The sequence below is a fragment of the Parus major genome, chromosome 2 (assembly GCF_001522545.3).
Source record: "Parus major isolate Abel chromosome 2, Parus_major1.1, whole genome shotgun sequence".
NCBI lineage: Eukaryota > Metazoa > Chordata > Aves > Passeriformes > Paridae > Parus > Parus major.
Genome location: NC_031769.1, coordinates 52794724 through 52816435, shown reverse-complemented (window position 1 = coordinate 52816435; position 21712 = coordinate 52794724). Strand labels below are relative to the sequence as shown.

The 21712-nt window shown below is 39.1% G+C and overlaps 1 protein-coding gene across 2 annotated transcripts; it reads right to left on the bottom strand.

Annotated features, from left to right (window-relative positions):
- Positions 1-4078: 4078 nt before the first annotated feature.
- On the bottom strand, positions 4079-19891 carry INHBA (inhibin subunit beta A). 2 transcript variants are annotated; one of them, XM_015618991.3, is made up of 3 exons: positions 19802-19891; positions 16627-17148; positions 4079-5642 (listed from the first exon to the last, which is right to left on the bottom strand). In XM_015618991.3, exons 2-3 carry the CDS (start codon positions 17012-17014, stop codon positions 4756-4758), a joined length of 1275 nt encoding a protein of 424 aa, XP_015474477.1. In that variant the 5' UTR covers positions 17015-17148; positions 19802-19891; the 3' UTR covers positions 4079-4755. The 2 variants fall into 2 exon arrangements, with proteins under 2 accessions (XP_015474477.1, XP_018861225.1); XM_019005680.2 differs by lacking the exon at positions 19802-19891 and having other exon boundaries at positions 16627-17433.
- Positions 19892-21712: the final 1821 nt, after the last annotated feature.

The window sequence follows — 21712 nt, the reverse complement described above, 5'->3', positions numbered from 1 at the left end:
AAAGGAGACCCTCTGAAAATCAATGGCATTGCTTACAGAGTAAGGCACAATTCTACAAGAGTAACTATAGTCCATCAATTTTTAATTTTGCACATAGACTTTACAGATGCCTGAACTTCTCTACCTAAGAGATATTGCTGCTAGCTTCTACACGGTCTTGTGGTGTCATTGTTAAATGAACTTGAGGGGTTAATTCTCAACTAAATGCAAAAAAAAGGGGTATATATAATGGAGCCCTACTTTGCAGTGATTTGTTAGGAGACTGTTTCTGTTGAAGTCAATGACAAAACTCCCATTTCACTCAGTTCTACGGTTTTGGGCACTAGACCATATGAGTGCACAATAATTACAAGCATCTGTAAGCATTTCCTTTTGCTAAATCTAAAGAATACAAATACATTCAGCCCTCCCAAAGAAACATCTTAGCATGCACTTATGCCAGTACCTTAGGCTTTGTATCCAGTGAGCACCTGACATGGAGATGTGGAAAGACAACCAAATGTAGTCAACTCTCAAGCAAGAAGATTATGGAGGTACTAAACAAATGCATTTCTGTGATTAAGTGTATATTGAAAATGTATTTTCAATATAAACACTAAGTAGGTTATATAGAAAAGAATGTGTTAGTAGTTAAGAGCCTTTCTTTTTTTTGGTACAGTCATACCTGAAAGTAGAAGTAATTTTTAAGGCTGCATGCCCTAGAACTGCTTAAATATGGTAACAATTTCTAATGCTATTTTAAGTACATGCAGATTTAATTAAATCAAATTATCAGGGATGGGCTATTTGCTGGAATCAGTCAGCCTTGATTAACATCCCAATTTCTTATTTTACTTTATCATACAGTTTTTCATTTCCCCCTGCTTTAAATAACTCTGACCACAAATCAAAACCCCGTGACTGATTCTAGAATTTGGAGGGAGAAATCTTTAAAATTTGTGACTAGTATACACACACAAGTGAAAGCTAAAAAGTAGGGCCTGGGAATAGTAACTTCTTGACTTGAAAACTTCTACCTGTTTTTGGTGTAGCTATCATGAAACATGCTCACAATATCTAAAATCCTATTTTCTTTCCTCACTTGGAAGTTGTCTCAGGCTAGTTTCATGTTTTTCAGGTCAGTCCCTATTCATCACTTTAAATCTGTAAAAATTCAGGATCAGAATTATTTTTTCAAGGATTTTTCTCCTTTAGCCAGAGAAGCCATCAGTCTAAAACTACTTTGCTAGTAGACAGTGGGAGCTTTGCCATTGTCATCGAGGAAAAGGTCTCCAATTTCAGGGATTTCAGGTCTCCAATACTCTCTAAATAATCACTGTTGAGAATAATTTTTATCCATGTGAGCCATCTGACCCGCTTCCCTTACCACTGTGCTCAGAGATCCACCATGATGCAAACAGCCTCATTTAAATGATTTAATGGTGTTGGCTATGGTGCCATTCATTCAGAATCCTTTCTCTCTGTTGACAATGCTCACAGCAGAAGGAACCTGTGATTCGACCTGGCACAACTTTACCCATATAAGTAGTTTTACTGATCTTGTTAGGAGACCAGTTGACATCAAAGGGCCTGTTGACATGAGTAACCATTCTGGGACATCTGATGGTATAAATAAGGGTTCTGGGGCATCCAATTTTAAGGCCAAGTACAAAGACCAGTGAACTAAATGATACACTTCTCAACAATTCTCACAGTTTTTGAGGAGAATATCATATTGTGTCCCTGCTCCTGCTGTTCCAAAGCCTGGCTCTGCTTCTAGAAAAATCAACAGAAATTCTGTTTCAAATAAGCAGGGCCAGGAACTTGGTTAAAGTTATAAAGATAAATTAGTTGTGCATCTTTTTTTTTTATTTTTTCTGATAATTTTCCTGCTAGCATTTGGTAACCCTCCCTTTCCCCAGGAAGAAAACACAGAAAACCCAAGAAACTTTTGCAAATAATTTAAATCAGAAAGCCTTGATATTTTACAGAACACTTTAGTGACAAATTTAGTGTTTAACCAATTATATTTTTTCAACTTTTTTTTTTTTTTTTTGCAAATTGCAAACAAGTCTGTAAAAAAATGCGTTGTATAAAAAGTACATAAATGTATAACCAATTAGCTGTACTATGCAATCTAAATATTGTGGAATAAATTAGATAGAAAACTTAGCTATATGCATGTATGTCGATACCTATTCAACAGAGGAAAGGGCTATTTTTTTTCTTTCTTTTTTTTTTTCTTTTTTTTCCCTTTTCTTTTTTATCTCTATAGATACATACAAATACGGACATGCGCCCATGCGCACATACATATGCACACGCAGAGAACACACACGCACACATGCACACACAAACAGTTTTGGCTGACAAAAAATGAAGGCCCTGATTACACTGTTTAAACATGGTTCTTGCCATGAAGGTGCTAACACACTATCCCTAGCCAGTGTGACTGGGTTATATTGTGCTATCTTTTTTCAGTTTTCTTACTTTTTCTTTTTCTTTTTCTTTTTTTTTTGGTTTTTTTTTGTGTTTTTTTTCTTTTTTAACAGACTGTGCTCTCAACAAGACGGGGAGCCATGTTAGTACTTCGTTCCAGGAAAGGCATTTAGAAGCCTGTCCCATCAGAAGGCAGCTAACGGGCTTGGTTCAGCAAACCTGTGAGAGTCTGAAGTTTCAGGCTCAGGGTTCTCAAACTCAGTGTAAACAGGGCCTAAAGGTTTCTCCCATTCCCTCTTATCATCTCCCCCTACCCAAAGACAGATGTAAGTTTAACATTCTTTTAAATATGACAGCGAAAAATTTTTAAAAAACAACTACTATCTACCTATGCCCTACAGGTTGGACCCTTCAGGTTAGGTATTGACACTGAAAATTAGGTCTTACAGGTAATGCGCAAACCCATTAAGAGTTGTCATGCTAGAGGGTGGTGGTTGAGAAAGCCAGTATTTCAGCAAAGACTATATTCCAAACAGAAATCCAACCACAGTTGCCATTTTCTGTATATTTGCAGGAGCAATGGTGGACAGGGCCCAAGGCTGCTTGCAATTTTACATCATCACTTTTTAAGTGTATACCAGCACTTTAGGTTTCTCTAGCACAAATACCATTTTGAACATGTAGCCTCCCACTTGGCAGAAAGAAACAAAAAATCTTTTAACATACTGTGATTTGCACACAAACATTCATTGTTTTAAGAACAGTAAAATGAAGCCAGAAGTGCTTATACCTTGTGTATCCATACATATATATATACAGAAATATATACATATATATGTATATTCCTTGGACGAAATTGTTTCCCTACAGTGCACATTTGCTGTGCATCAGGGCCAAGTTCAGTGTTGTACATACAAAACAGTACAATTATGCTCAGATGGACCTCAGATCCGAGCACCTTGGATCCAAATCCCAGGGATTTTCTGGGCTTACTTCAAATGGCAATTTTCTGTTGAGGGCACTATTTGAATTCAACTGGTTAACAGATATTCTAGCCTGAATGTAATCAACCCCCCTGACTCTGAATTCAAACCCTAACTCATTACAGGTGAATGGTACCAACCACAAACAGACTTTATAGAGGCTTGCACAAATGTCTTTGGTGTATGTGTCTATTCATTTTAAGGTACAAAATAATAATAATTATTATAATAATAAAAATAGCTATTTTGTGTGCTGTAGCAGTTCTTGTATAGCTCACAATAAGTGCAGCTCTCAACCCCACCCACACCCAACCACCCTCCCTTGCAAATATTTGTTAAATAAGGATTAGACAGGTCAGACACCATTGTAGTGCAAATAGTAAACGATTAAAAATTTTTTTTACAAAATATAGAAATGTTTGTCTCCAGTAACTGGACAAACATGTTCCTTTCAAGTATCTCTCACTGATGATTTTTTTTAAAACAAGTTACTTCCATTTTAAAAAAAAGTCTCTCTGGTTTGTTTTTTTTTCTTTCTCTTGCAGGTAAACAGTTTCAAACCATCTAGGTTGCATAGTTCTAACATTGTAAGCACCTTTACAGAATGTAACTTTTAATTTCATTAATTTTTTATTCTGTTTTTTTTCTTCATTTTTCTTTTTTCCTTTTTTCTTCTCTTTTTTTTTTTTTTTTGTAAATGTAGTGCAGAAGATGAAGGTGTGTACACACCTGCACACTATTGATCCTTGATCAATGTTAAGTACATGTATTTGTATTGTGTCTGTATATATAAAGACATGTATATAAATACATAGCCATATATATATACAAACACAAACACAACACACCTACTCAGTTGCTCTGTAAATGTGGGGGGAAAGCGCCAGTGACTGTAGTGATCATACACATGGCTTTCATTGACCTATTGGACTTTGTCCAAATTTCTGTGGGTTAGATGAGCTGCTACCATGGCTTGACCTGATGGGTAACTAAGGGAGGGAACAGAACTTCCTTCCCCTAGTGGTAACTAATGTTTAGTATACTATGTAACAAGATAAGGAGCATACTGAAAGGAAGGGGAAATCCCCAACCCATAACCAACATTCAGACCTATCTTATTCAAGCCCAGCTTCATGACATTTTTTTCCTTTTTATAGCTGAAGCCTTTACTGATCCTCCATAATTTATTTTTATTTCTTTTTCTCTCTCTCCCTTTTCTTGCTCTCTTCTGTTTTTGCTTATATTTCTGATGATTGTTTCACTCAAAAAATATTATACCATGTCTGGTCTTTCCTCTTCTTGGGCTTTTGATACATTTTCTTCTTAAAAAGAAGGGTCTTGTGCACACCAGTGTCTATGAACAGCCACATTCCTCCACAATCATATTCTGTATGTCTTTCTTAATGATGTTCTGGCCATCATCATAGTAGAGCATGGACATAGGCCGGAGCTTGGTGGGCACACAACATGATTTGAGGTTGGCAAAGGGGCTATGGCCCCGCATGCGGTAGTGGTTGATGACAGTGGAGTGGAAAGATAATGATGAACCAGATGTGCCTGCTATATGGCTGGGACACTCTCCTTCGCAGTAGTTGGCATGATAACCTGTAGGAGCAATGATCCAGTCACTCCATCCTATGTCCTTGAAGCTGACAAAGAACTGCTTCTTGCAGCAGATGTTGACTTTGCCATCACACTCCAGGCCTCGTCTCCGTCGCCTGTGCTGGCGATCCTCTGAGTGCCGGGCAAGCATCATCAAGAAGGGCCGATGTGATTGCTCCTTCTCCTCTTCTCCTGTGAATTCTCCAGCTTCCTTTTCTTTCCCTTCCCCATCGTCTTCCTTTTTCTTCTTCTTGCCCATTAGCACCAGGCTGGCTCCAGTCTCTTGACACAGGTCACAGGTAATCCGCACATCCAGAGAGTTCTTGCCTTGGTCCAGGAGTCTCTGGACACTACTGGAGACAGGGAAGATGTGCCAAGTGCTCTTACGGGTGTCCACTGCCTTTTCTGAAATCAAAGTCTCACTCTTTTCACCTTTCAGCCCCCCATCCTCTGTATCTTCTGCTCCTTCAGAATTGCTTTTTGGCTGCCGCTGCTGTTGAAACAGGCGGATGGTGACTTTTGTCCTGCTCCGGTTGGCCTTGGAGACCTTCAGGAAGAGCCACACTTCAGCATGCTCCACCACCGATAATTCACTGCCTTCCTTGGAAATCTCAAAGTGCAACATTTTCTTGGCTGTGCCTGATTTGGTAAATGGAAATAGACAGGAAGAACTTGTTAGTATGTCTGCTTGCATTTTGTTAAAGAGACTTCTGTTACTATTTCCACAGGCATGAAGTGCCCTAGGTTTTCTATTTGGTTCTTTAAATTTTTATGGATCTTCTGTTCTAACCTTCCTTCACCCCCTCCTCAGTTTGTATTTTGTGAAAATTTCCTTTTTAGAAAAGTATATATTTGCCTGTTTTCCAGCATATTTTAACCAGAGCATTTTTCATAGTAACAATATAGTCATCTCTTGGCAAATAAGCATCAGTGGGTGCCAAGGGTTCACTTGCTTAAGCTGTCTTTGTGATCACTGTTAGCTGAAAGGCAAAAATGCTTTGTGATGGCAGTCCATATGTATCATATGCATAAAAATCTACACCTAATATCTGGTTAGGGAATGAGGTCCAGTGCTGCCAATTGTTAAGCAATACTTTGAAAATGTGGAAAAGAGGTTTACCCTTTCTCCCTCCGTAAAAATACATCCTTCATTTGCATCTTAAAATGAGTTTAAAATATCTATTGTTTCAAAAACAAACACATGGTAACATATGAACCTCAGCTTTAAGAAGTTTGCAGAGTTATATTGTAAAGAATTGAAGAACTGCAGCAGGCAGGCTTTTCATCCTGTTAGATGTTAGCTGTAGATGCTGTTCCTAATTTAACACACTGTACTTGCTGTGATTATAGTAATGGTGAATACAGTGAGAAATGAGCTAAAGAACTGTATAATTATGGGGATGGTTCTCTGGCATAATTGTATCAACTTGCTGAGATGTCATTATGATGATTGTGATGGTGAGGAGGTGTTTCTCGGATACAGAGCTCATATCCCTGGCAGAAGTTGGAATGAATAATGAGGGCTGTTTAATGATTTGATCACTAGAGCATGAAGAAGTTAAGAGAGAATGAATTAGCTGGGGGGTGGTGGTGATATTATTTTTTCAAGAGAGATACTTTTTTCTTGACAAAGAAAAAGGCCCTGATGACATCTTTTGTTCCTTCTCAGCATGGAGGCCAGGGTGGACTGGGGTCACATATTTGCAATGTACAGATATCTGGCCTTAGTGAGAAAGAAACAGTACTCATAGTTATCAATTTGTCATTAATCTTATTCTTGAGCTGCCCATAGTTCTTTACCAAATTTTCTGTGCAGCAATCTTTCTTGTCAGTGAACCAGAACTTTGCACCCTAAAAACAGCAAATGGCGATCAAAACAGAACTGGTTGGACATATACAGGAAAAAATGTCCTCATTGTAGCAAGGCTCTTTTCCTTGCTTCCCACTGTAACTGAATTCACAAGTACAGCCTCCCTTACCATTCCCCTGTTCACTCATTCTCAGGTGAGACAGAACTGGAGCAAAATCACAAGAGACATCTACCTTGTGTTCCCTTGCAGATTCAAGAGTTACTGATTTCTGAAGTTTGTAGGCAAGCTGTGCTGCCCCTTGAGCTACCTGTTGCTTTTTTTCTCTGTGAAGTACTGGCACTGACATATTCAGCTGTCCCTCATGGGCTTCCCAGGTCAAAGAGAGAAACATTTCTGAATTACACTGTCCAAAGGGCACAGCGTTTTGTTTTTGTTTTCCCTGTAAGTGAGAGTGTGAAATTGTAGACTTTAACTGTCACTGAGATATGGAAACACATGGTTTGTGTTAACTGTGCCTCACAGACTGCTGATGCCAGTCTCCAGAGTGAGTTACATTTATTTCTCAGGGAGCTACATGAACCAGCAGGACTGTGCTTTTGAAAAGGAAGTAGCTTATAGAAAAGACAGAGCAAGCTGACCAGTACTGTGAAGCTTGATGAAATTACTCTTTTACTATTATTTTTTAATTTATTTATTCAATAATGACTGAATGGCTAATGCTGTTTCTTTTCCATGCTGGTAATCAAACTATGTCAAAGCTGCCAGCTGTTTTGGAACAGAGGTCAGCTGATAGACACCAATCTCAGTCCTGATTCAGTTTCAGAGCACGAGGAGTTGTACAATGACATTCCTCCAGACCAAAAGAAGTCTGGTCCAAAAGGCTGGTTGCCTTGTATGCAGAGATGTTTTAGAGTGTTCTCTATGAGAATGGATACTTCTAAGAACCAGCTGGCCTCTGGCTTTATTCCCCTGACTCTCTCTTCTAAACCAAGTTTCTAACTTTAGGTTATCCCTTTCCAGTCCTGATAAATCCTTTCTGAGGGGGACCTGGTCTTCAAGGGAACCTGAAGGCAGATGATGTGCCAAGGGTGGGTTGCTGCCTATCAAGACTCTCCATCCAACCCATTCTGCTTGCTGCCTCTGCCCAAGCAAACCTTGGTGGAAAAAAAAGGCGATTTAGATCAAGCTACAGAAAGTCTTCTGGCACCAGCAGCCTCTTCCCAGCCACTGTCTTTCCTCAGAGCTCACAAACTTGTGTGTGGAATAAGCATGAATTACTGAGAATTGCCATGCTTATTTTGTATTCTTGAGAAACCAAGCTGGGCATGGACAGCAGTTCTGGCACTAGCAGGGGTCCTGTGCATGAGCAGATCAACTGTGCTGGACATGGTCAAAAAGCCTGGTCTGGTCATCTGCTCTGGAGAAAGCAGGTGGGGTGCGCAGACCTGACTCAACAGTGGAAGAAGCTGTATGACCCACCTAATCTGAAAAGCCAGGCAGTCCTGCATTACAGAATAATGTAATGCTGTTAAGTGCTAGCGCATGGTATTTCATATTCTGCTATTTCCATGCTAGTGGGAGTTGAAAATAGTTACGAAGTGATGTATCTGCAACAGCAAATATTCATATTACCTTTTGCACTGGCCAGAAGCATAGTGATGCAAGCAGTCTTTCTGACAAATATTACATGAAAGAAATAGGACCTTAAAAACCCTCTTAAATAGCTTTTAAAATGCTCGTCTATGTGTGAAAGTAGAATTCTTCCTCATTACTAAAAATATTTGAACAGTATGGTGAAAGTACATAAGTACTTGCTTTTTCTTTACTTAAGGGAAGTGAGCTTGAACAAGGTAGCCTAAGATATGTCCTTATACAGGGATAACAGCCTCCTTGTAGGTTGTTAGCTACAATAACAGCCTCTCTGGATGTGGTTAGCTACATTTTCAGAAACAAATGGTGGATTAATATTCTAATGCAAAAAGATGCAGGAAGCTTATCTGAGCCTAATATTTCTGAATGAAACAAAATCCTGAAACCTGCATAACTAATAAAAGGTTTTATAGAAATTAAAAAACACTTTCCCTTTCATAGGTCTTTTTAGAAGGAGACTGGGAATGGTGCAAGGTTGAGGATAAAAAGCAAGCTTTCACATTAGGAAAAAACGAAGCTTTTCTGAATTCTCTCCACATTCACAACTAGTTTGTTACGATCACACAGCACAAATGGTATGAATCCTGCAGTTTTTAGGAGGTCACTGTTCTCAGACAAGCTCATTTTGAAATCAGAGTTTGGCCTGTGCTAAAACCAAATTGAGACCCTAGGATCTGGCTTAATATGGTTACACATCCACTTTATAACAGGATCTTTGTTTCCAAAAGGTTCAGTGCTACAATAAAATAAATTCTTCAAGTGTTCTGAGATAAAAAAAAATAAATCTATATTTAATTTTCTTGAAATATTTTTTAGGGATTTAGCAGTCTTTTCTTTTAGGTTTGAATTAATGGTCAGGATCAAAGCTTCAGAAATATATACTGTTCACCAAACTGAAGGTAAAAGGGAGATTCCTGAAATTTGGGGGTGTCATCACTTCCATAATTACATAATTACATTTTGTTTACCCTTTACATTTGTCACAGCAGATTTTCAAGGGTCTTTTTCCATTTGTAATCATCCTGCTCCTCCTGCCTGACTGCTGAGGAAAGACCCACAGCCCAACAGTGATAATGCCTTCATCACTTCCATGCTCATATAAACAGCAATGTCAACAGCCTGGATTGTTATCATAGCAGAAGGCAGCCATGATAGGAAAAAGGAGACAAGGGATTGCTTTGGGCTCCTTTTGATTGCTTTTCCGCACTTCCCTTTCCCAAAACTTTGGAGAGGCCACCTCTCTGCTTTACTGCTGAGCAAAGTCCCTTCCAGAAGGAGGGCTGTGATGCCAAAGGAGCAGTCTTGCAGGGCGAGCAACACCAGCAAATGATGTGAGAAGTGGTTAAAAATACAAGCTCTAAGAAGCAGTGCATATATGGTAAAAGGTTTAATGGAAGGAGTTACTGAATGGAAAGAGAGTGTAGCAGTATATATAGCATGGGAGTTTTCTCATATCTGTTTTTCTCTTCACTAGTGCTCATGCACCTTTTTAGGAGAGAAATCTGAACATGCAAGCAGAGGGGAGCCTGCACAGGTACCCTCCTCTCCACCTCTGGAGCAGCTGGCCAGGGCTCACACACAGCACTCTGTGGTCAGCACCCGCTCCCAGGCAGCACTTGGGTGATGCACAGGAGCCCGTGGAGAGATTGGCAGGGCCCAGGCACGGGGGGTCTGGAGGGGCAGCCCTGCATGAGGTAGCTCCTGCTGTGCTCTGGCAGGAATCTGCAGGGCCAGTGTGCTCTTCCTCTGAGGCTAAGGATCCTTCCTTCAGTACGGACGGCTTTAACTATGCAGCTGAAGTTCTGTTATTTGCAATTTGCAGCGGGATTCAAGATCAAGCCCTGTTAGCTCAAGCTACATACATATACTAGGTGGGGTTGAACCTATACAGTTGAGAGTATCTTCTTTAGAGTAGAATAAGATATTGAAATTTTTTTAACTATATGCTGTTAAATTATTAAGGCTTTTTCTTTAATAATGAAAGTGATTATCCTTTATTATGTGTGTAATATAATAGACATTATAATGTGGCTTATTCTTAATTTCTCTTAATACACAGGATTTATTTTCCTTTGAAAAATGCTCAGTGTGTAAGAAGGTGCTATTGCTTTAAATTTCTATGCTTCAATGGTGCTTAATTTTGAAACGTTTTTACATTATACTGTAAGTGAACTGTTTTTCCATACAAAGCAAGCTTTTTTTTCCTTTTTTAGTTGCTAACTTTACTACTGCCTATGTTTAGATTTGGGGGAATTTGTACTGCGTGCCAATCTGTAATTACATTCAAAAGCATCCTTCCCTTCACTTCTCATTTCCGTTCCCCAGGAGACAGAAAAAAAATAGGTTACTAGAAAGGTTCCTCTAAAGAGAGTGAAGAGAAGAGCATGGTTATTGAGAGATAATTGCTCAAAATGTTTACTAATGAGTGACCACTGGAGTTAGATGAATTCTTTGCAGCTTAGCATTTATTCAGAGAATTTAGTGTTATCGTCTGGTAATTATCCCCTAGGCAGACTGATGATTACAAACGTCCTATTGCCACAGTTAGACAGTGGCCATTTCTGTGAATGCATTTCAGCCTATGGATCACTGGCAAACAATTTATTCTGATTATTCATTATCCGACCGGTCATCCAGGTTGCATACTTTCATTCCTGCTCTCTTTCTGTTGCCTCTTACAGTGGGAGGAGAAATAACGGCACAATTAATACCTTATCTTTATGCTCACCTACCATTAGCTGCCAGAAAAGGGAGATTTTGTTGTAAGAAAAAAATAAACTGAAAAAGAAAATCAGGAAAAAGGACTATTCCCAGAGCGTTTGGGGNTTGAAGCAGCAGCTACTTTCTTTAAATACCTTTTCTTGAAAAGTTAACCCAAAGAGGCATTGACAAGGTCATTCAGAATGTGAAATAATTCAGTTCTGGTGAACCTTGACTCTCCTCTGCTATTTTGTTAGGAGGGAAGCACTTTACATCCACAGCTTTGAGTTCTTTCCAAATTGAAAGCCCTTCCCCCACATGGCTTTAAATATTTAGAAACAAAAAAGGTGTTTGTTTGGTTGAAGCTGGGGTTTTTTTATTTGATTTCTTCATTTACGTCTAAAATAGCTGAAGCAAAGTTTAGTATCATTTACACCAGTAAAATATTCCAAGGTAAAAACAATCCCAAGTCTTTGTCTCTTTTTTTTTTCTTTTTTTTGAGAGGGCAATTTTTTTGTGCATACTTGTAATAATTTGCTGTAAATTCTAAAATTAAGTGGATCAGAGGCTGCCAGTCTGTTTTCATTAAAATATTTAATTTCTATGCAATAAGGCCCAAATCCCAAGCTCACTGAAATGAATTACAGAACTTCCAGTTGCTTCCAGTAAACTAAGATTCAATCCTAAATCAACGTTGCAAAGCTCTGTTGCATTAAATGAGATTGCCTTCTCATAGGCATATCTAGATATAAATATAGATATAAGAACTCCTCACCATGAATCACTTATGTGTATGCAAGGTGGATATATCCTGCACAGAGGAAAACACATGAATGCCCATTCTTGTCTGCAGGAATGGTATGGACACAGGTACAGGTATATGAGCATGTCTGCCTTGGCACACCTGTATGTAAGGACATACATGTTCTTATACACACATACAGGCAAATACATATTCAGATATTCCCTACTAGTACACAAAACTGTGGGCCTGGCTACACAGAGATGGACACATTCAGTACTTATTGTCTGTCAGAATGTTTGTTATAACATACCTCAGAAGGTATGTTTTTCTAAACTGGTTCCCATCTTCCTAGATTCATCTGTGCTTTCTCAGGTTGTTCTCTAATCCATACAAGCCTCCTGAATTCTCACATTTTGATACAATTAAACAAATCAACACAGAGTGGCTTTCCTCTTCTGGTAGGACTTCTTCTGATTTGGTAGGCCAAGGGGGGAAAAAAAAAGAAAAAAAAAACACAAGGGAAAATGGGCTTGTTTTCTAAAAGTGAGGAGATTGCAATAAAAAAAAAAGATATGAGCAAATCATCTCAGATGATGATTCATGGTCACATTTCTCAGTATCTTGTAAAAAAAAATATTTATAATTTCTGATCTCTGTAGATTTCCAGCACTTCTAGCATCCATCGGTTTATCTTTTACCCTTCTACCTATTTCCTTCCTGCATTATTTTCCTTGAAGCTTTTAACTCCAGTAAATCCCCGCCTTTTAAACTATAAGAGAGAAACGAGCCCCACTCAGAGCAGCTACAGATAAGCATAAAGGTCTCTGGGATTCAGAATCCAATTAGGTAAAATAAGGGTTTGCAGGAAGGTTGCCTCGTGTGGAGCAAAAACCCTTAGGAGTGTGCCCTCTCGTGGCCGTTCTTTATTCAGCAGGAATACTTGTACCCTCAAATATAATCATTTTCAAAAGAAAATTGTTGAAATTATCCAAAATACATAAGCAGCATATCCTTTGGGGTTTTTTTCCTCCTGAACTTCAGCTTGGTTGCATAGGGTAGGTGTCTTCTGAGAAAATGCATGAATATGTACATACATGTATCCCTCTGCACATCAAAGTTGGCATCACATGATCAAGTCAGTTCACCTTGAATTCTGTATGAAGTAGTACAAAACAGCAGAAGTGGTCTAAATAGCTGGCAGATTTCTCTCTCTCTTTTTTTTTTTTTTTTTTTTTTCCTCCCCCTGGAATTTCTCCTGATGATAAACCTTTAGATTTCAGTATTTCCATCCAATAATTCTTATCACCTTCTCAGGGGCTGATGTTAGCAACGCATTTCATTGGTAGTTTAGTTGCCAGGATCAAATTCAGTTGGCAAAATCCCAGACCTGCCTAATAAGCTGTCTACTTAAAATAATAAACGAGTTAGTAGAGTAGTAAATAATATAAGTATTGAATATCTCTGTTATCAAACCTGTTGGATTTCCTTGCCACAAAATTATATGACCTCTCTCCTCAAAAAACTGTTTTTAAGACTTTGAAGTAACACGCAGAACTCTGGCACAGCTACCCTTACAGCAGAACTAATCAGGGTTAGTAATCTTAGTTTGATATGCAAGTAGAAATTTTCATGTTTTACTTGTAAGAGTGCCAAAGGACAGTAGGGTGCATTTGTAACTTTTGCCCAGTACTCACAGTCATTAGTTTTGCAGAGATCTGTCTGAATTTGTTAGCTGTGAAAACTACCTGCCAACTATTTTGCCGATTTCCTGGACATAACTACACCTGTGTTTCAGACAAGTTGCATTTATTTCCCCTCTAATTGTCTGAAATCTGTGCTTGTTTGAATTTTGGTCTATTTTAGAAAATAGTCTCAAGCCAGAGCTGCATGCACAGGGTGCTGTTTGTTCATTCACTCCATTTCTTTGTATGTTTGAGAATATGGCTGATGAAAGATGGAAATACTACTTTTTTATAAAAGGAAGCAGTAAATGTGGCATCTGAAAGGCATGGGGTAAGGCTGGTTTATGTCAAGCCATATCCGAAGATACAAGAAGCCTAAAGTCCTGGTTTTCTTTTTGTACACTTTTATTTGATACAATGTGTTTTCTCTCATTTTCATTGATTTCTTATTGCCCTCTATCGAGGCAGAGTGAGTTTGACATTAAAAGCAGGAAACACATTAACCTGGCTGTGAGCAGAACATGTTTATTCTCCTGCTTGGTGTTTAAACTTCTTCATGCTATTCCCAGTTCCCACAGAATGAAAAGTGGAGACTGTCCCTGTGGCTATATTCTATTCCTGTCTCTGTAACTCATACTTCCTATATGACATGTCACTTGCCCTTGTTTTTTGCCTCACTTTCCTTTACAGGAAAAAAATACTGGTTTAATATTTGACAGTCAAAACTCCCAGTGTACAAGAGGACAGGATCTCAAGTAGAGCTTAAGTTGTTGCAGCATTGGCACCTGTAAAATGTGGTAGATCCTCTGATGTTAGCAAGTCACCAGATATGAATGGCTATAGATAAAGAATATGCTTCAGTAATCTGAAGTTACTCCACAGAGCGAATTTATCATTTCCATTATAAGCCCAAACCAGAGCTGGTTTTTTAGGTTGCTAATTGTGTCTCCCTTGTCCCAAATCAAAGAGGTATGGAAAGGCAGCAGGTATGGAAAAAATGGACAGAGCAGCCCTCCTGCCTGGGCATCCAGGACCGCCTTAGTATGAAGGAAGAGAACAGTGGCAGGGAGGAGAAAGCATGAGAACACAGTGGATGCCCCTGTCCTGCAGCTCCATAACATAAGTCCTCTTCAAGAAATTTGTCTAGCAGCAGTAGGAGAAGGCTGTGTGAATCCAGCTGAGCGACGTGTCAGTGTTGGTGGCTGGTGGCGGGGGATCGGTGGCGGGATGATTGGCCAGTGTGTGGGCAATGGCATGGGGTTTGCTGCTCACGTGACCCCAAGAGCCAATGGCTTCGGGAGCCGCCGTTGGAGGGTATTGTACAGAGTAGGCATATATCAAATTCCAAATTCCTTTGTGTCAGAGCTCAGGAGAGACAATAATGTGTTTACAAATGATTGCGACTCGCACAGTGAAGAGAAACCACTGTTCATGCCATATGTGTTCCACTGTGCTCAGAGCGAGCTTCTGAAAACCAGGTGGGGAATCCGACTCATAGATAGCTTAGAGGTTTCCTTGCTTTTATAAATTAATTTCTAAACTAACGTTGAGCTATTCCTGCTTCTAATGACCTCTGGCATTGACAACTTCTCCCTGCTTTCTGAAGTGGAGAGGATGGAAAAACTGAAAAGCCTGAGCTCTCATGCTGAAAGAACTGATAATGTGTATATTGACAAGGGCTCCAAAGGCAAGGGCTCCTTGTACAGTTGGAAATCAGACAGCCAGCAGGAATGTCTGCACTTAAAAGCATGCACACTTCTTGTGCATGGCTTCCCTGCAATCAGAACATCTGAGTCAACAGGTTTTCAGGACTGGAAACTCTGAGTGTTGTCTTAATTGTTTATACTGCTGCAGCAAACTTTTAAACAAAAATGCTTGGAGTTCCTTTGCATACTTTGCCTACCATATGCTGTACCAAACAAAACAATGACATTCTTTTAAAACCGTCTTGGCAACAGGAAAAATGCTTTGGCTAGACAGCATCATAAAAAGTTGCTGTTAGTTAGATGATAGACTTATTGCAAGTAACTGCTATTGATGCATGCATTAGCATACTCACATACACTAACAGATATATGTGCAGATGCATACACGTTGAATTAAAATGGGTTCTGGTCCTATTAATGTAGGAACAAGACAGCAAAGTACAACTTTAGAGCTGTTTCCTATGGGCAGTTTATGTGAGCCTTAAGACTTTACTTATTAAATATGTATGTTCTGAGCTCTTACTGCCTAAGAGTTAGGGGAAAAAGAACTGTGAAATAGTTCAAAATACACCCTACCAAGGTTTCATTTTTTGGCAGGAGTGTTTTAGGAGTAGAATCTTTTTTCCAGTATGCAGAAGTCTGCATTACAAATTGGATCAGCTACAGCAACTTGTCCCGTTCTATTGAAGTCATCTGACAGTCCCTGCAACTCTTTATTGCCGAAGATGCTGTGTTAAATTAAAAAAAAAAAAAAAAAAAAAAAAAAAANAAAAAAAAAAAAAAAAAAAAAAAAAAAAAGGAAAAACCCACAAAAAAGCCCTCTCACTTCTAAAATTTAAAACTGCTTCATCTGATTTTGTAACTTCCACTATAATTTTTACATGAAAGGGTTGTTTCTGAAGTAGTTTGCAGTTTACTTTCTGTCTTGATAAACTCCCCAAAAGGCTACAGCCTTTTTTCTTTCACCATGAACTCTGCAATCCAGCCCTTTACTGCAAGTACTCTGGATTTACAGGCAGAGTTTGGAGGACCCTGCTGCAGCCTGACTTTATGTTCAAGACTGGTTAGAGAGCTTCCTCCCTGTGTGACTGACTGTGCTTAGCAAGTGTAATCTGTAGCCAAGACTAAGCCAGAAAAATCAAATTCCTTCAGAGTCCTACCCCCCCATCCCATTCCTCCCTCTCCCTTCCCCCAAGTCTCATCCTACAATCCTGCAGAAAACATTATTGCTGAGGAGAAGAAAATAAGTTAATTGCACTTTTGGCACAAAGGGTATTTTTCAGTATGGGCACAAAAGATATTTTACAGTTTTGTTTTTCAAGCACTCACCTGATTCTGCGAAAGTGATGATTTCTGAGGTTTGCTCCACAACTTCATTCATTTCGGCTCTTCTTCCAACATCATCCTCTATTTCCACATAGCCATCCTCTCCCACCTTTCCCACGTGGAGTTTTTTGATGGCATTTAAAAGTGCTGCCTTGGGCACTGGCTGGGTGATATTAGGTCTGTCCCTCAAGTGCAACATGTTCAGTATGTGCTTCTTTACTGCTTCCACCATCTCAGGCTGTGAGCTGGGCACATCCTTTGAGAGCGTGGCGAGGGCACATGATGGACAGTCAGTGACTGAACTGTGCCCCTCGGATCCTGGGGTTGGGGAACTCCTCACTATAATCCAGCAAAGCACCAACAGTAATCCTCTCTTCCAAAGCAAAGGCATCCTGGCAGCAAAAGTTGTTGTGATTCCCTTTTTAAAAGGCCCTGCTTTTCCTCCCCCTTCACGAACAGTTTTTTTGGGGGCTGGTTTAGTTTGTTTGTTTGTTTGTTTGTTTTTCCTTCTCTTCAGCAAATTCTCTGGAACAAGAACCAAAAGTTTTCTGTGAAGTTTTGTTTGCAGGTTCCCTCTCTGAATGCAATAAGTGCTGTAGATGTTTGTGGCTGTCAGGGAGAAGAGTTCTGACTCTGTCTCAGAGTAGGAGAGAGACACAGAGAGAGGGAGAGAGAGAGAGAGGACGGATTGGCCTAAAGTGAGTGAGTGAATGAGAGAGGGAGGGAGTTTTGTCTGTGAGTAAAGGCTATGATTAGGAAGGGGGAGGAACAGGCAGGCTGGCTTCCTTATGCTCATTGCTCCCCTAACACACACCTCTCTTCAAATATCACTACTCGTGGTTCCTTCCCTCCCCCCCTTTCTAAAATATCTTCTCATTCCTGTAAATTTACTCTTTTTTCACCTTTTTTTTTTTCGTCTCTGTTTGACCCTCCCCCCCCCCCCCAGCTGTCATTCCCCCCCTTTTTTCTCGCTTTCTTTTTGTTTTGTTTTGTTTGTTTTATTCCTTCAACAGTATCACTGGCTTAACTAAACAGAGGAAACATGAATGAATGAAAAGAGTGAAATCTTTAACGAGCACCTTGCTCTTGGTCCTGCCTGGTATTGTTGGGGATAGCAGGAGATGTTAAATAGCTTGTGAATGAGATGGGAATGAGGGAAGGGGCTCTGAATATTTTGAACAGAACATTATTCTGCCTGGAGTAGAAGAAAATCTTTTCTGCTCACTTCTAAGTGCTGGGGGTTATCAACACTGCCAAGAGGTCTGACAGGCACAAAATAGCACTGTTGTTTGGAGGGCTGTATAATACATGATACACTCCCCAGCTGCAATATGCAGTCAGGCACTGAAAGCCTAAGCAGGAGTTGGTACATATATGTGAGATGCCATGGTAATGCCATGTAATATCCCCGCTTCTATGCTATACTTCTGTGCCTGGAAGTTCTTGGGTAGATATATTTAGGTTTGGGGTTAATCAAGCAATGCCTGAAAAGTGCTTTGAATGTGAAAAGTCTTACATGTCATCTGGCCAAATCATACTTGCTTCTGACTCAGGCAAATCCCTCATCGATGCCAATAATAATTCTGTCTGAGTGAAGGCTGAGTAAGATCTACATTTGGCCCATTGTTATTAGAAGGCACTTATTACTTCATTCATTTAAATCACGGAGAGCAATCATAATATTAGAATAAGACATTGGAAATTAAAAGAAATCTAAAGCACTACAAGAAGCAGGAGTTTCAACTAGTGTTGGTAGCCCCTTGTCAGTTTATGCCCCGGAGGGCTTTGCTCTCTAGTGAAAAGGCATTCCCTGTGCCACTGCTATGGCTTCAGGTTGCCTTTACATTCTGTATCCTCTTCGTTCTGTTCCTTACAGAGCAAAGTTGAAGTTTGCAAACTCACTTACATTTGAATTTGGTAATGGAAAAATATAGCTCTAACTATAACTTTTGAGATTCTTCCCTTTCAGGCATTATCTTGCACAGATTTTCTTAGAGCAGCTCCTTCTTTTTTTAGTGTTTACCCTCTTTCTTTTCATTCCTTTCATTCTCTCTCTCACACATCTCTGTCTTCTCAGATAGGCTTACCTCCTACCCAGCAAATATTCAACTCTCAGTATATTATTGTCAACCATTGTATTTCACAGTGGAAAGGAGTAATTTATAAATATAAGCATTGAAAGGTCTCTAATTTCCATGAGATGACTACAGGCACATGGGCTAAGAGACAGGCAAGGAATTATAGGTAGAGTAAATGAAACATACAGAAGTAATTGAACAATCAACTAAAGTCTTACAAATGTTATATATTGCTAGTCCTTTTCAATTAAGATCTTTTATAAGTCTTTTACTGTTATAAGGCATCCACAGTACCCCCTCATCTGTGTTTTACTGACCTCAGTTGCTATACTGTTATATACTGTTACACTTACAGGTCTTTCAGCATTATAAACCCTGCAGCCATTCTTATAAACACATCCTTGTAACACAAACCTCTCTATAATACATCGAATTTTCTTGGATCTTGTGAACAGCCCAAAGTCTGTTGTAATTATACGAAGTCTGAAAGTCAGCTTGAAATAGAACTAAAAGTTTAATTGGATGAAAAAATAATTTCAGATGAAAATATGCATTCATGATTAGATGTACTAACAGATGACATAATTAAAGGAGTTATATATAGTTCTAATATAGCACCTATCCTAACAGTGTCTGATGAAAAGTAAGGGAGAGGCATAAATCAAAATAAAATACAGACAAGTATGTCTGGGTTCTTGCTGTGGGGTATAGGTTGCTTGCCATATACTACAGGTACAGTTATCGCATACAATCTCTGTTACATAGAGGTATAGCATATTTTGCTTGCATGCCATGATGATGACAGATTTAATGTAAAGCATAACTTTCTAAAAACCACTGTTTTATAAAAGCGAGTCTTCCGATACCGCTGATACATGGTTTATTTGTACTTACATGTATATGCATATATGTACAAAAACACATACAGAAATGTGTTTGAATACATACAGAAATGGTGGTTCAGACTCTTTCTACAAATTACCTGAACTGCAAAGTTCTGTATATGCATTCATTCAATATAACCCTAACAGTATGCAACAGCATGCACAGGAATTTAAAGTTTCAGTTTTAAAGGAAAAAAAGCTGATTGAAAGTTTTACCTCTCTAGTCCTGACTCTCAGAAGGAGACTGCTGTATTGTGCTTTAAGAACTGCTGAAGTTCCTCTTTGTGGTACTTATAATGCGAAGCTTTATACTGTACTTCTCATGTGTACACTCACATATAACGTCTGTCAAAAGTGGGCCGGATCACTGTGCTGGATTGGTTAATCCTGTTACATCAGCAATTGACTGTTTTTCCTGTATGAGACACACTTCTGGTAATTATCTAATGGAAACTCCTAATTCTCTAGCATGACAAAATATCGTGGATCAACTTGTAGTGGTGATTTCTGTATCCATTTAAAGACTAGAATTTAAAATCAGACAAAGCAAACATTATGAGTCAGGAAGATACACTCTAACTTGTTGTATTGCATAGCTAGATATAGATATTATTAGATGTAGATAACACTGTTCTAGTTCAAATACAGTATTTGCCAGATACTTAATTACTACTTTGCAAATTGTTTTCTTCTTCTTACATACTTAAGGATATACCAGATAATCTTTCTGCAAATTTGGATTCTTTTCAAATTCAGGAAAATGCATTTGAGTAAGAATTCTTTTGCTTTGGATGACTTTTTTTTAAATTCAATCTCTGAATAAATAACTCCTTCTGTTTAAATTAGGGATCCCTTTAAAGCTCTTTAAAAAATGAATCATATTACTCCTGTCCAAGTCTTCTGGCTCCTTGACGTGCAGATTGCATCACACTATTAAAAACTGTTTAGACATCTAAAAATAAATTACAATGAATGACAGGTCACATTTTTTGCAAGTGTGGTATGAACATTTGTGGAATAAAATAAAAAGCAATCTTCATTTCAATTTACATTAATGAAAATCAGAAATAACTATGCCAATTAGGCAGTACAGAAGTAATACATAAAAGGTCAAAAGTAAATCCGAAATCCATCTCCTTTCTTAAACACATATAATAACTGGCTTTATGTGGTACCGTTTATGACAAATGGCATGATCATGCAGTCTTTACTCATTCATAACACCCACTGATTACCAGAAAATCCCCATCCCTCAGATTTTTTTATTTTTTTTTTTTGGCCTGAATCGTACTTATATTTTTATGTCCTGTTGGTAATGTAACTTTAATCTGTCTTGGAATATGGCTGATCTGGATCAAAGAAAGATTTCGAACTTTCAATTTACAGTGATACCAGGGAGTCCTCATAGCAGTGTTGATCCCAACTGGTGTGTGTACTGTATTCACACAACAGCTTTAGCAGAATAAGAAAAAATCAGAAGTTAATGGGAAACATATGATCAGATAGGTTGTTTTGTTTCCCAATTTTAATACGCATATAATAAGTGAAACAGGTTGCAGTAGCTTTTCTGCAATCTGAGTTTGGTGTTCCAGTTGTTACAAAGAGCAGCGCCTTTTTTTTTTCTTTTCTTTTTTTTTTTTTTTTTAAATCTTTTGCTTTTTTTGCCTTTTTTCTTCCTCCTATTTTTTTCTTCAGGGACAGTGAGACACTAGCTTCAAGAAACAAGATAACGAGCATGTATGTACCTAGTTAGTCACAGGACACTCCATTTTTAGTGGGGGATCCTAAACCCAAGTTTCGCCAAATGACTTTTCCACCTTGCAGTCCTGTTTTCCTCAGGACCAGGCTGACTTTGGTTTCAACCGACACCCTAAAACTCTCGGGAATTAGTTGCGTATTGATAGTGCGGTGCCTGTTGCAATTTGGCAGCAGACATATTCTCAGCAAGAGCCCTTACATTGCGCTGGTTTTCCGGAGAGCAGAGTCCTTGCCCTGCGAGGGACGGAGCTGTCTTCTCCTTGGACTGAGAGCGGTGCGGTGCCGCGGGCAGCGTCCTACCCCTGCCGGGGCAGCACCCGGCCGGGACCGAGCTTCTCCCGCTGCGCCGGCGGGCAGAGGATTCCCAGG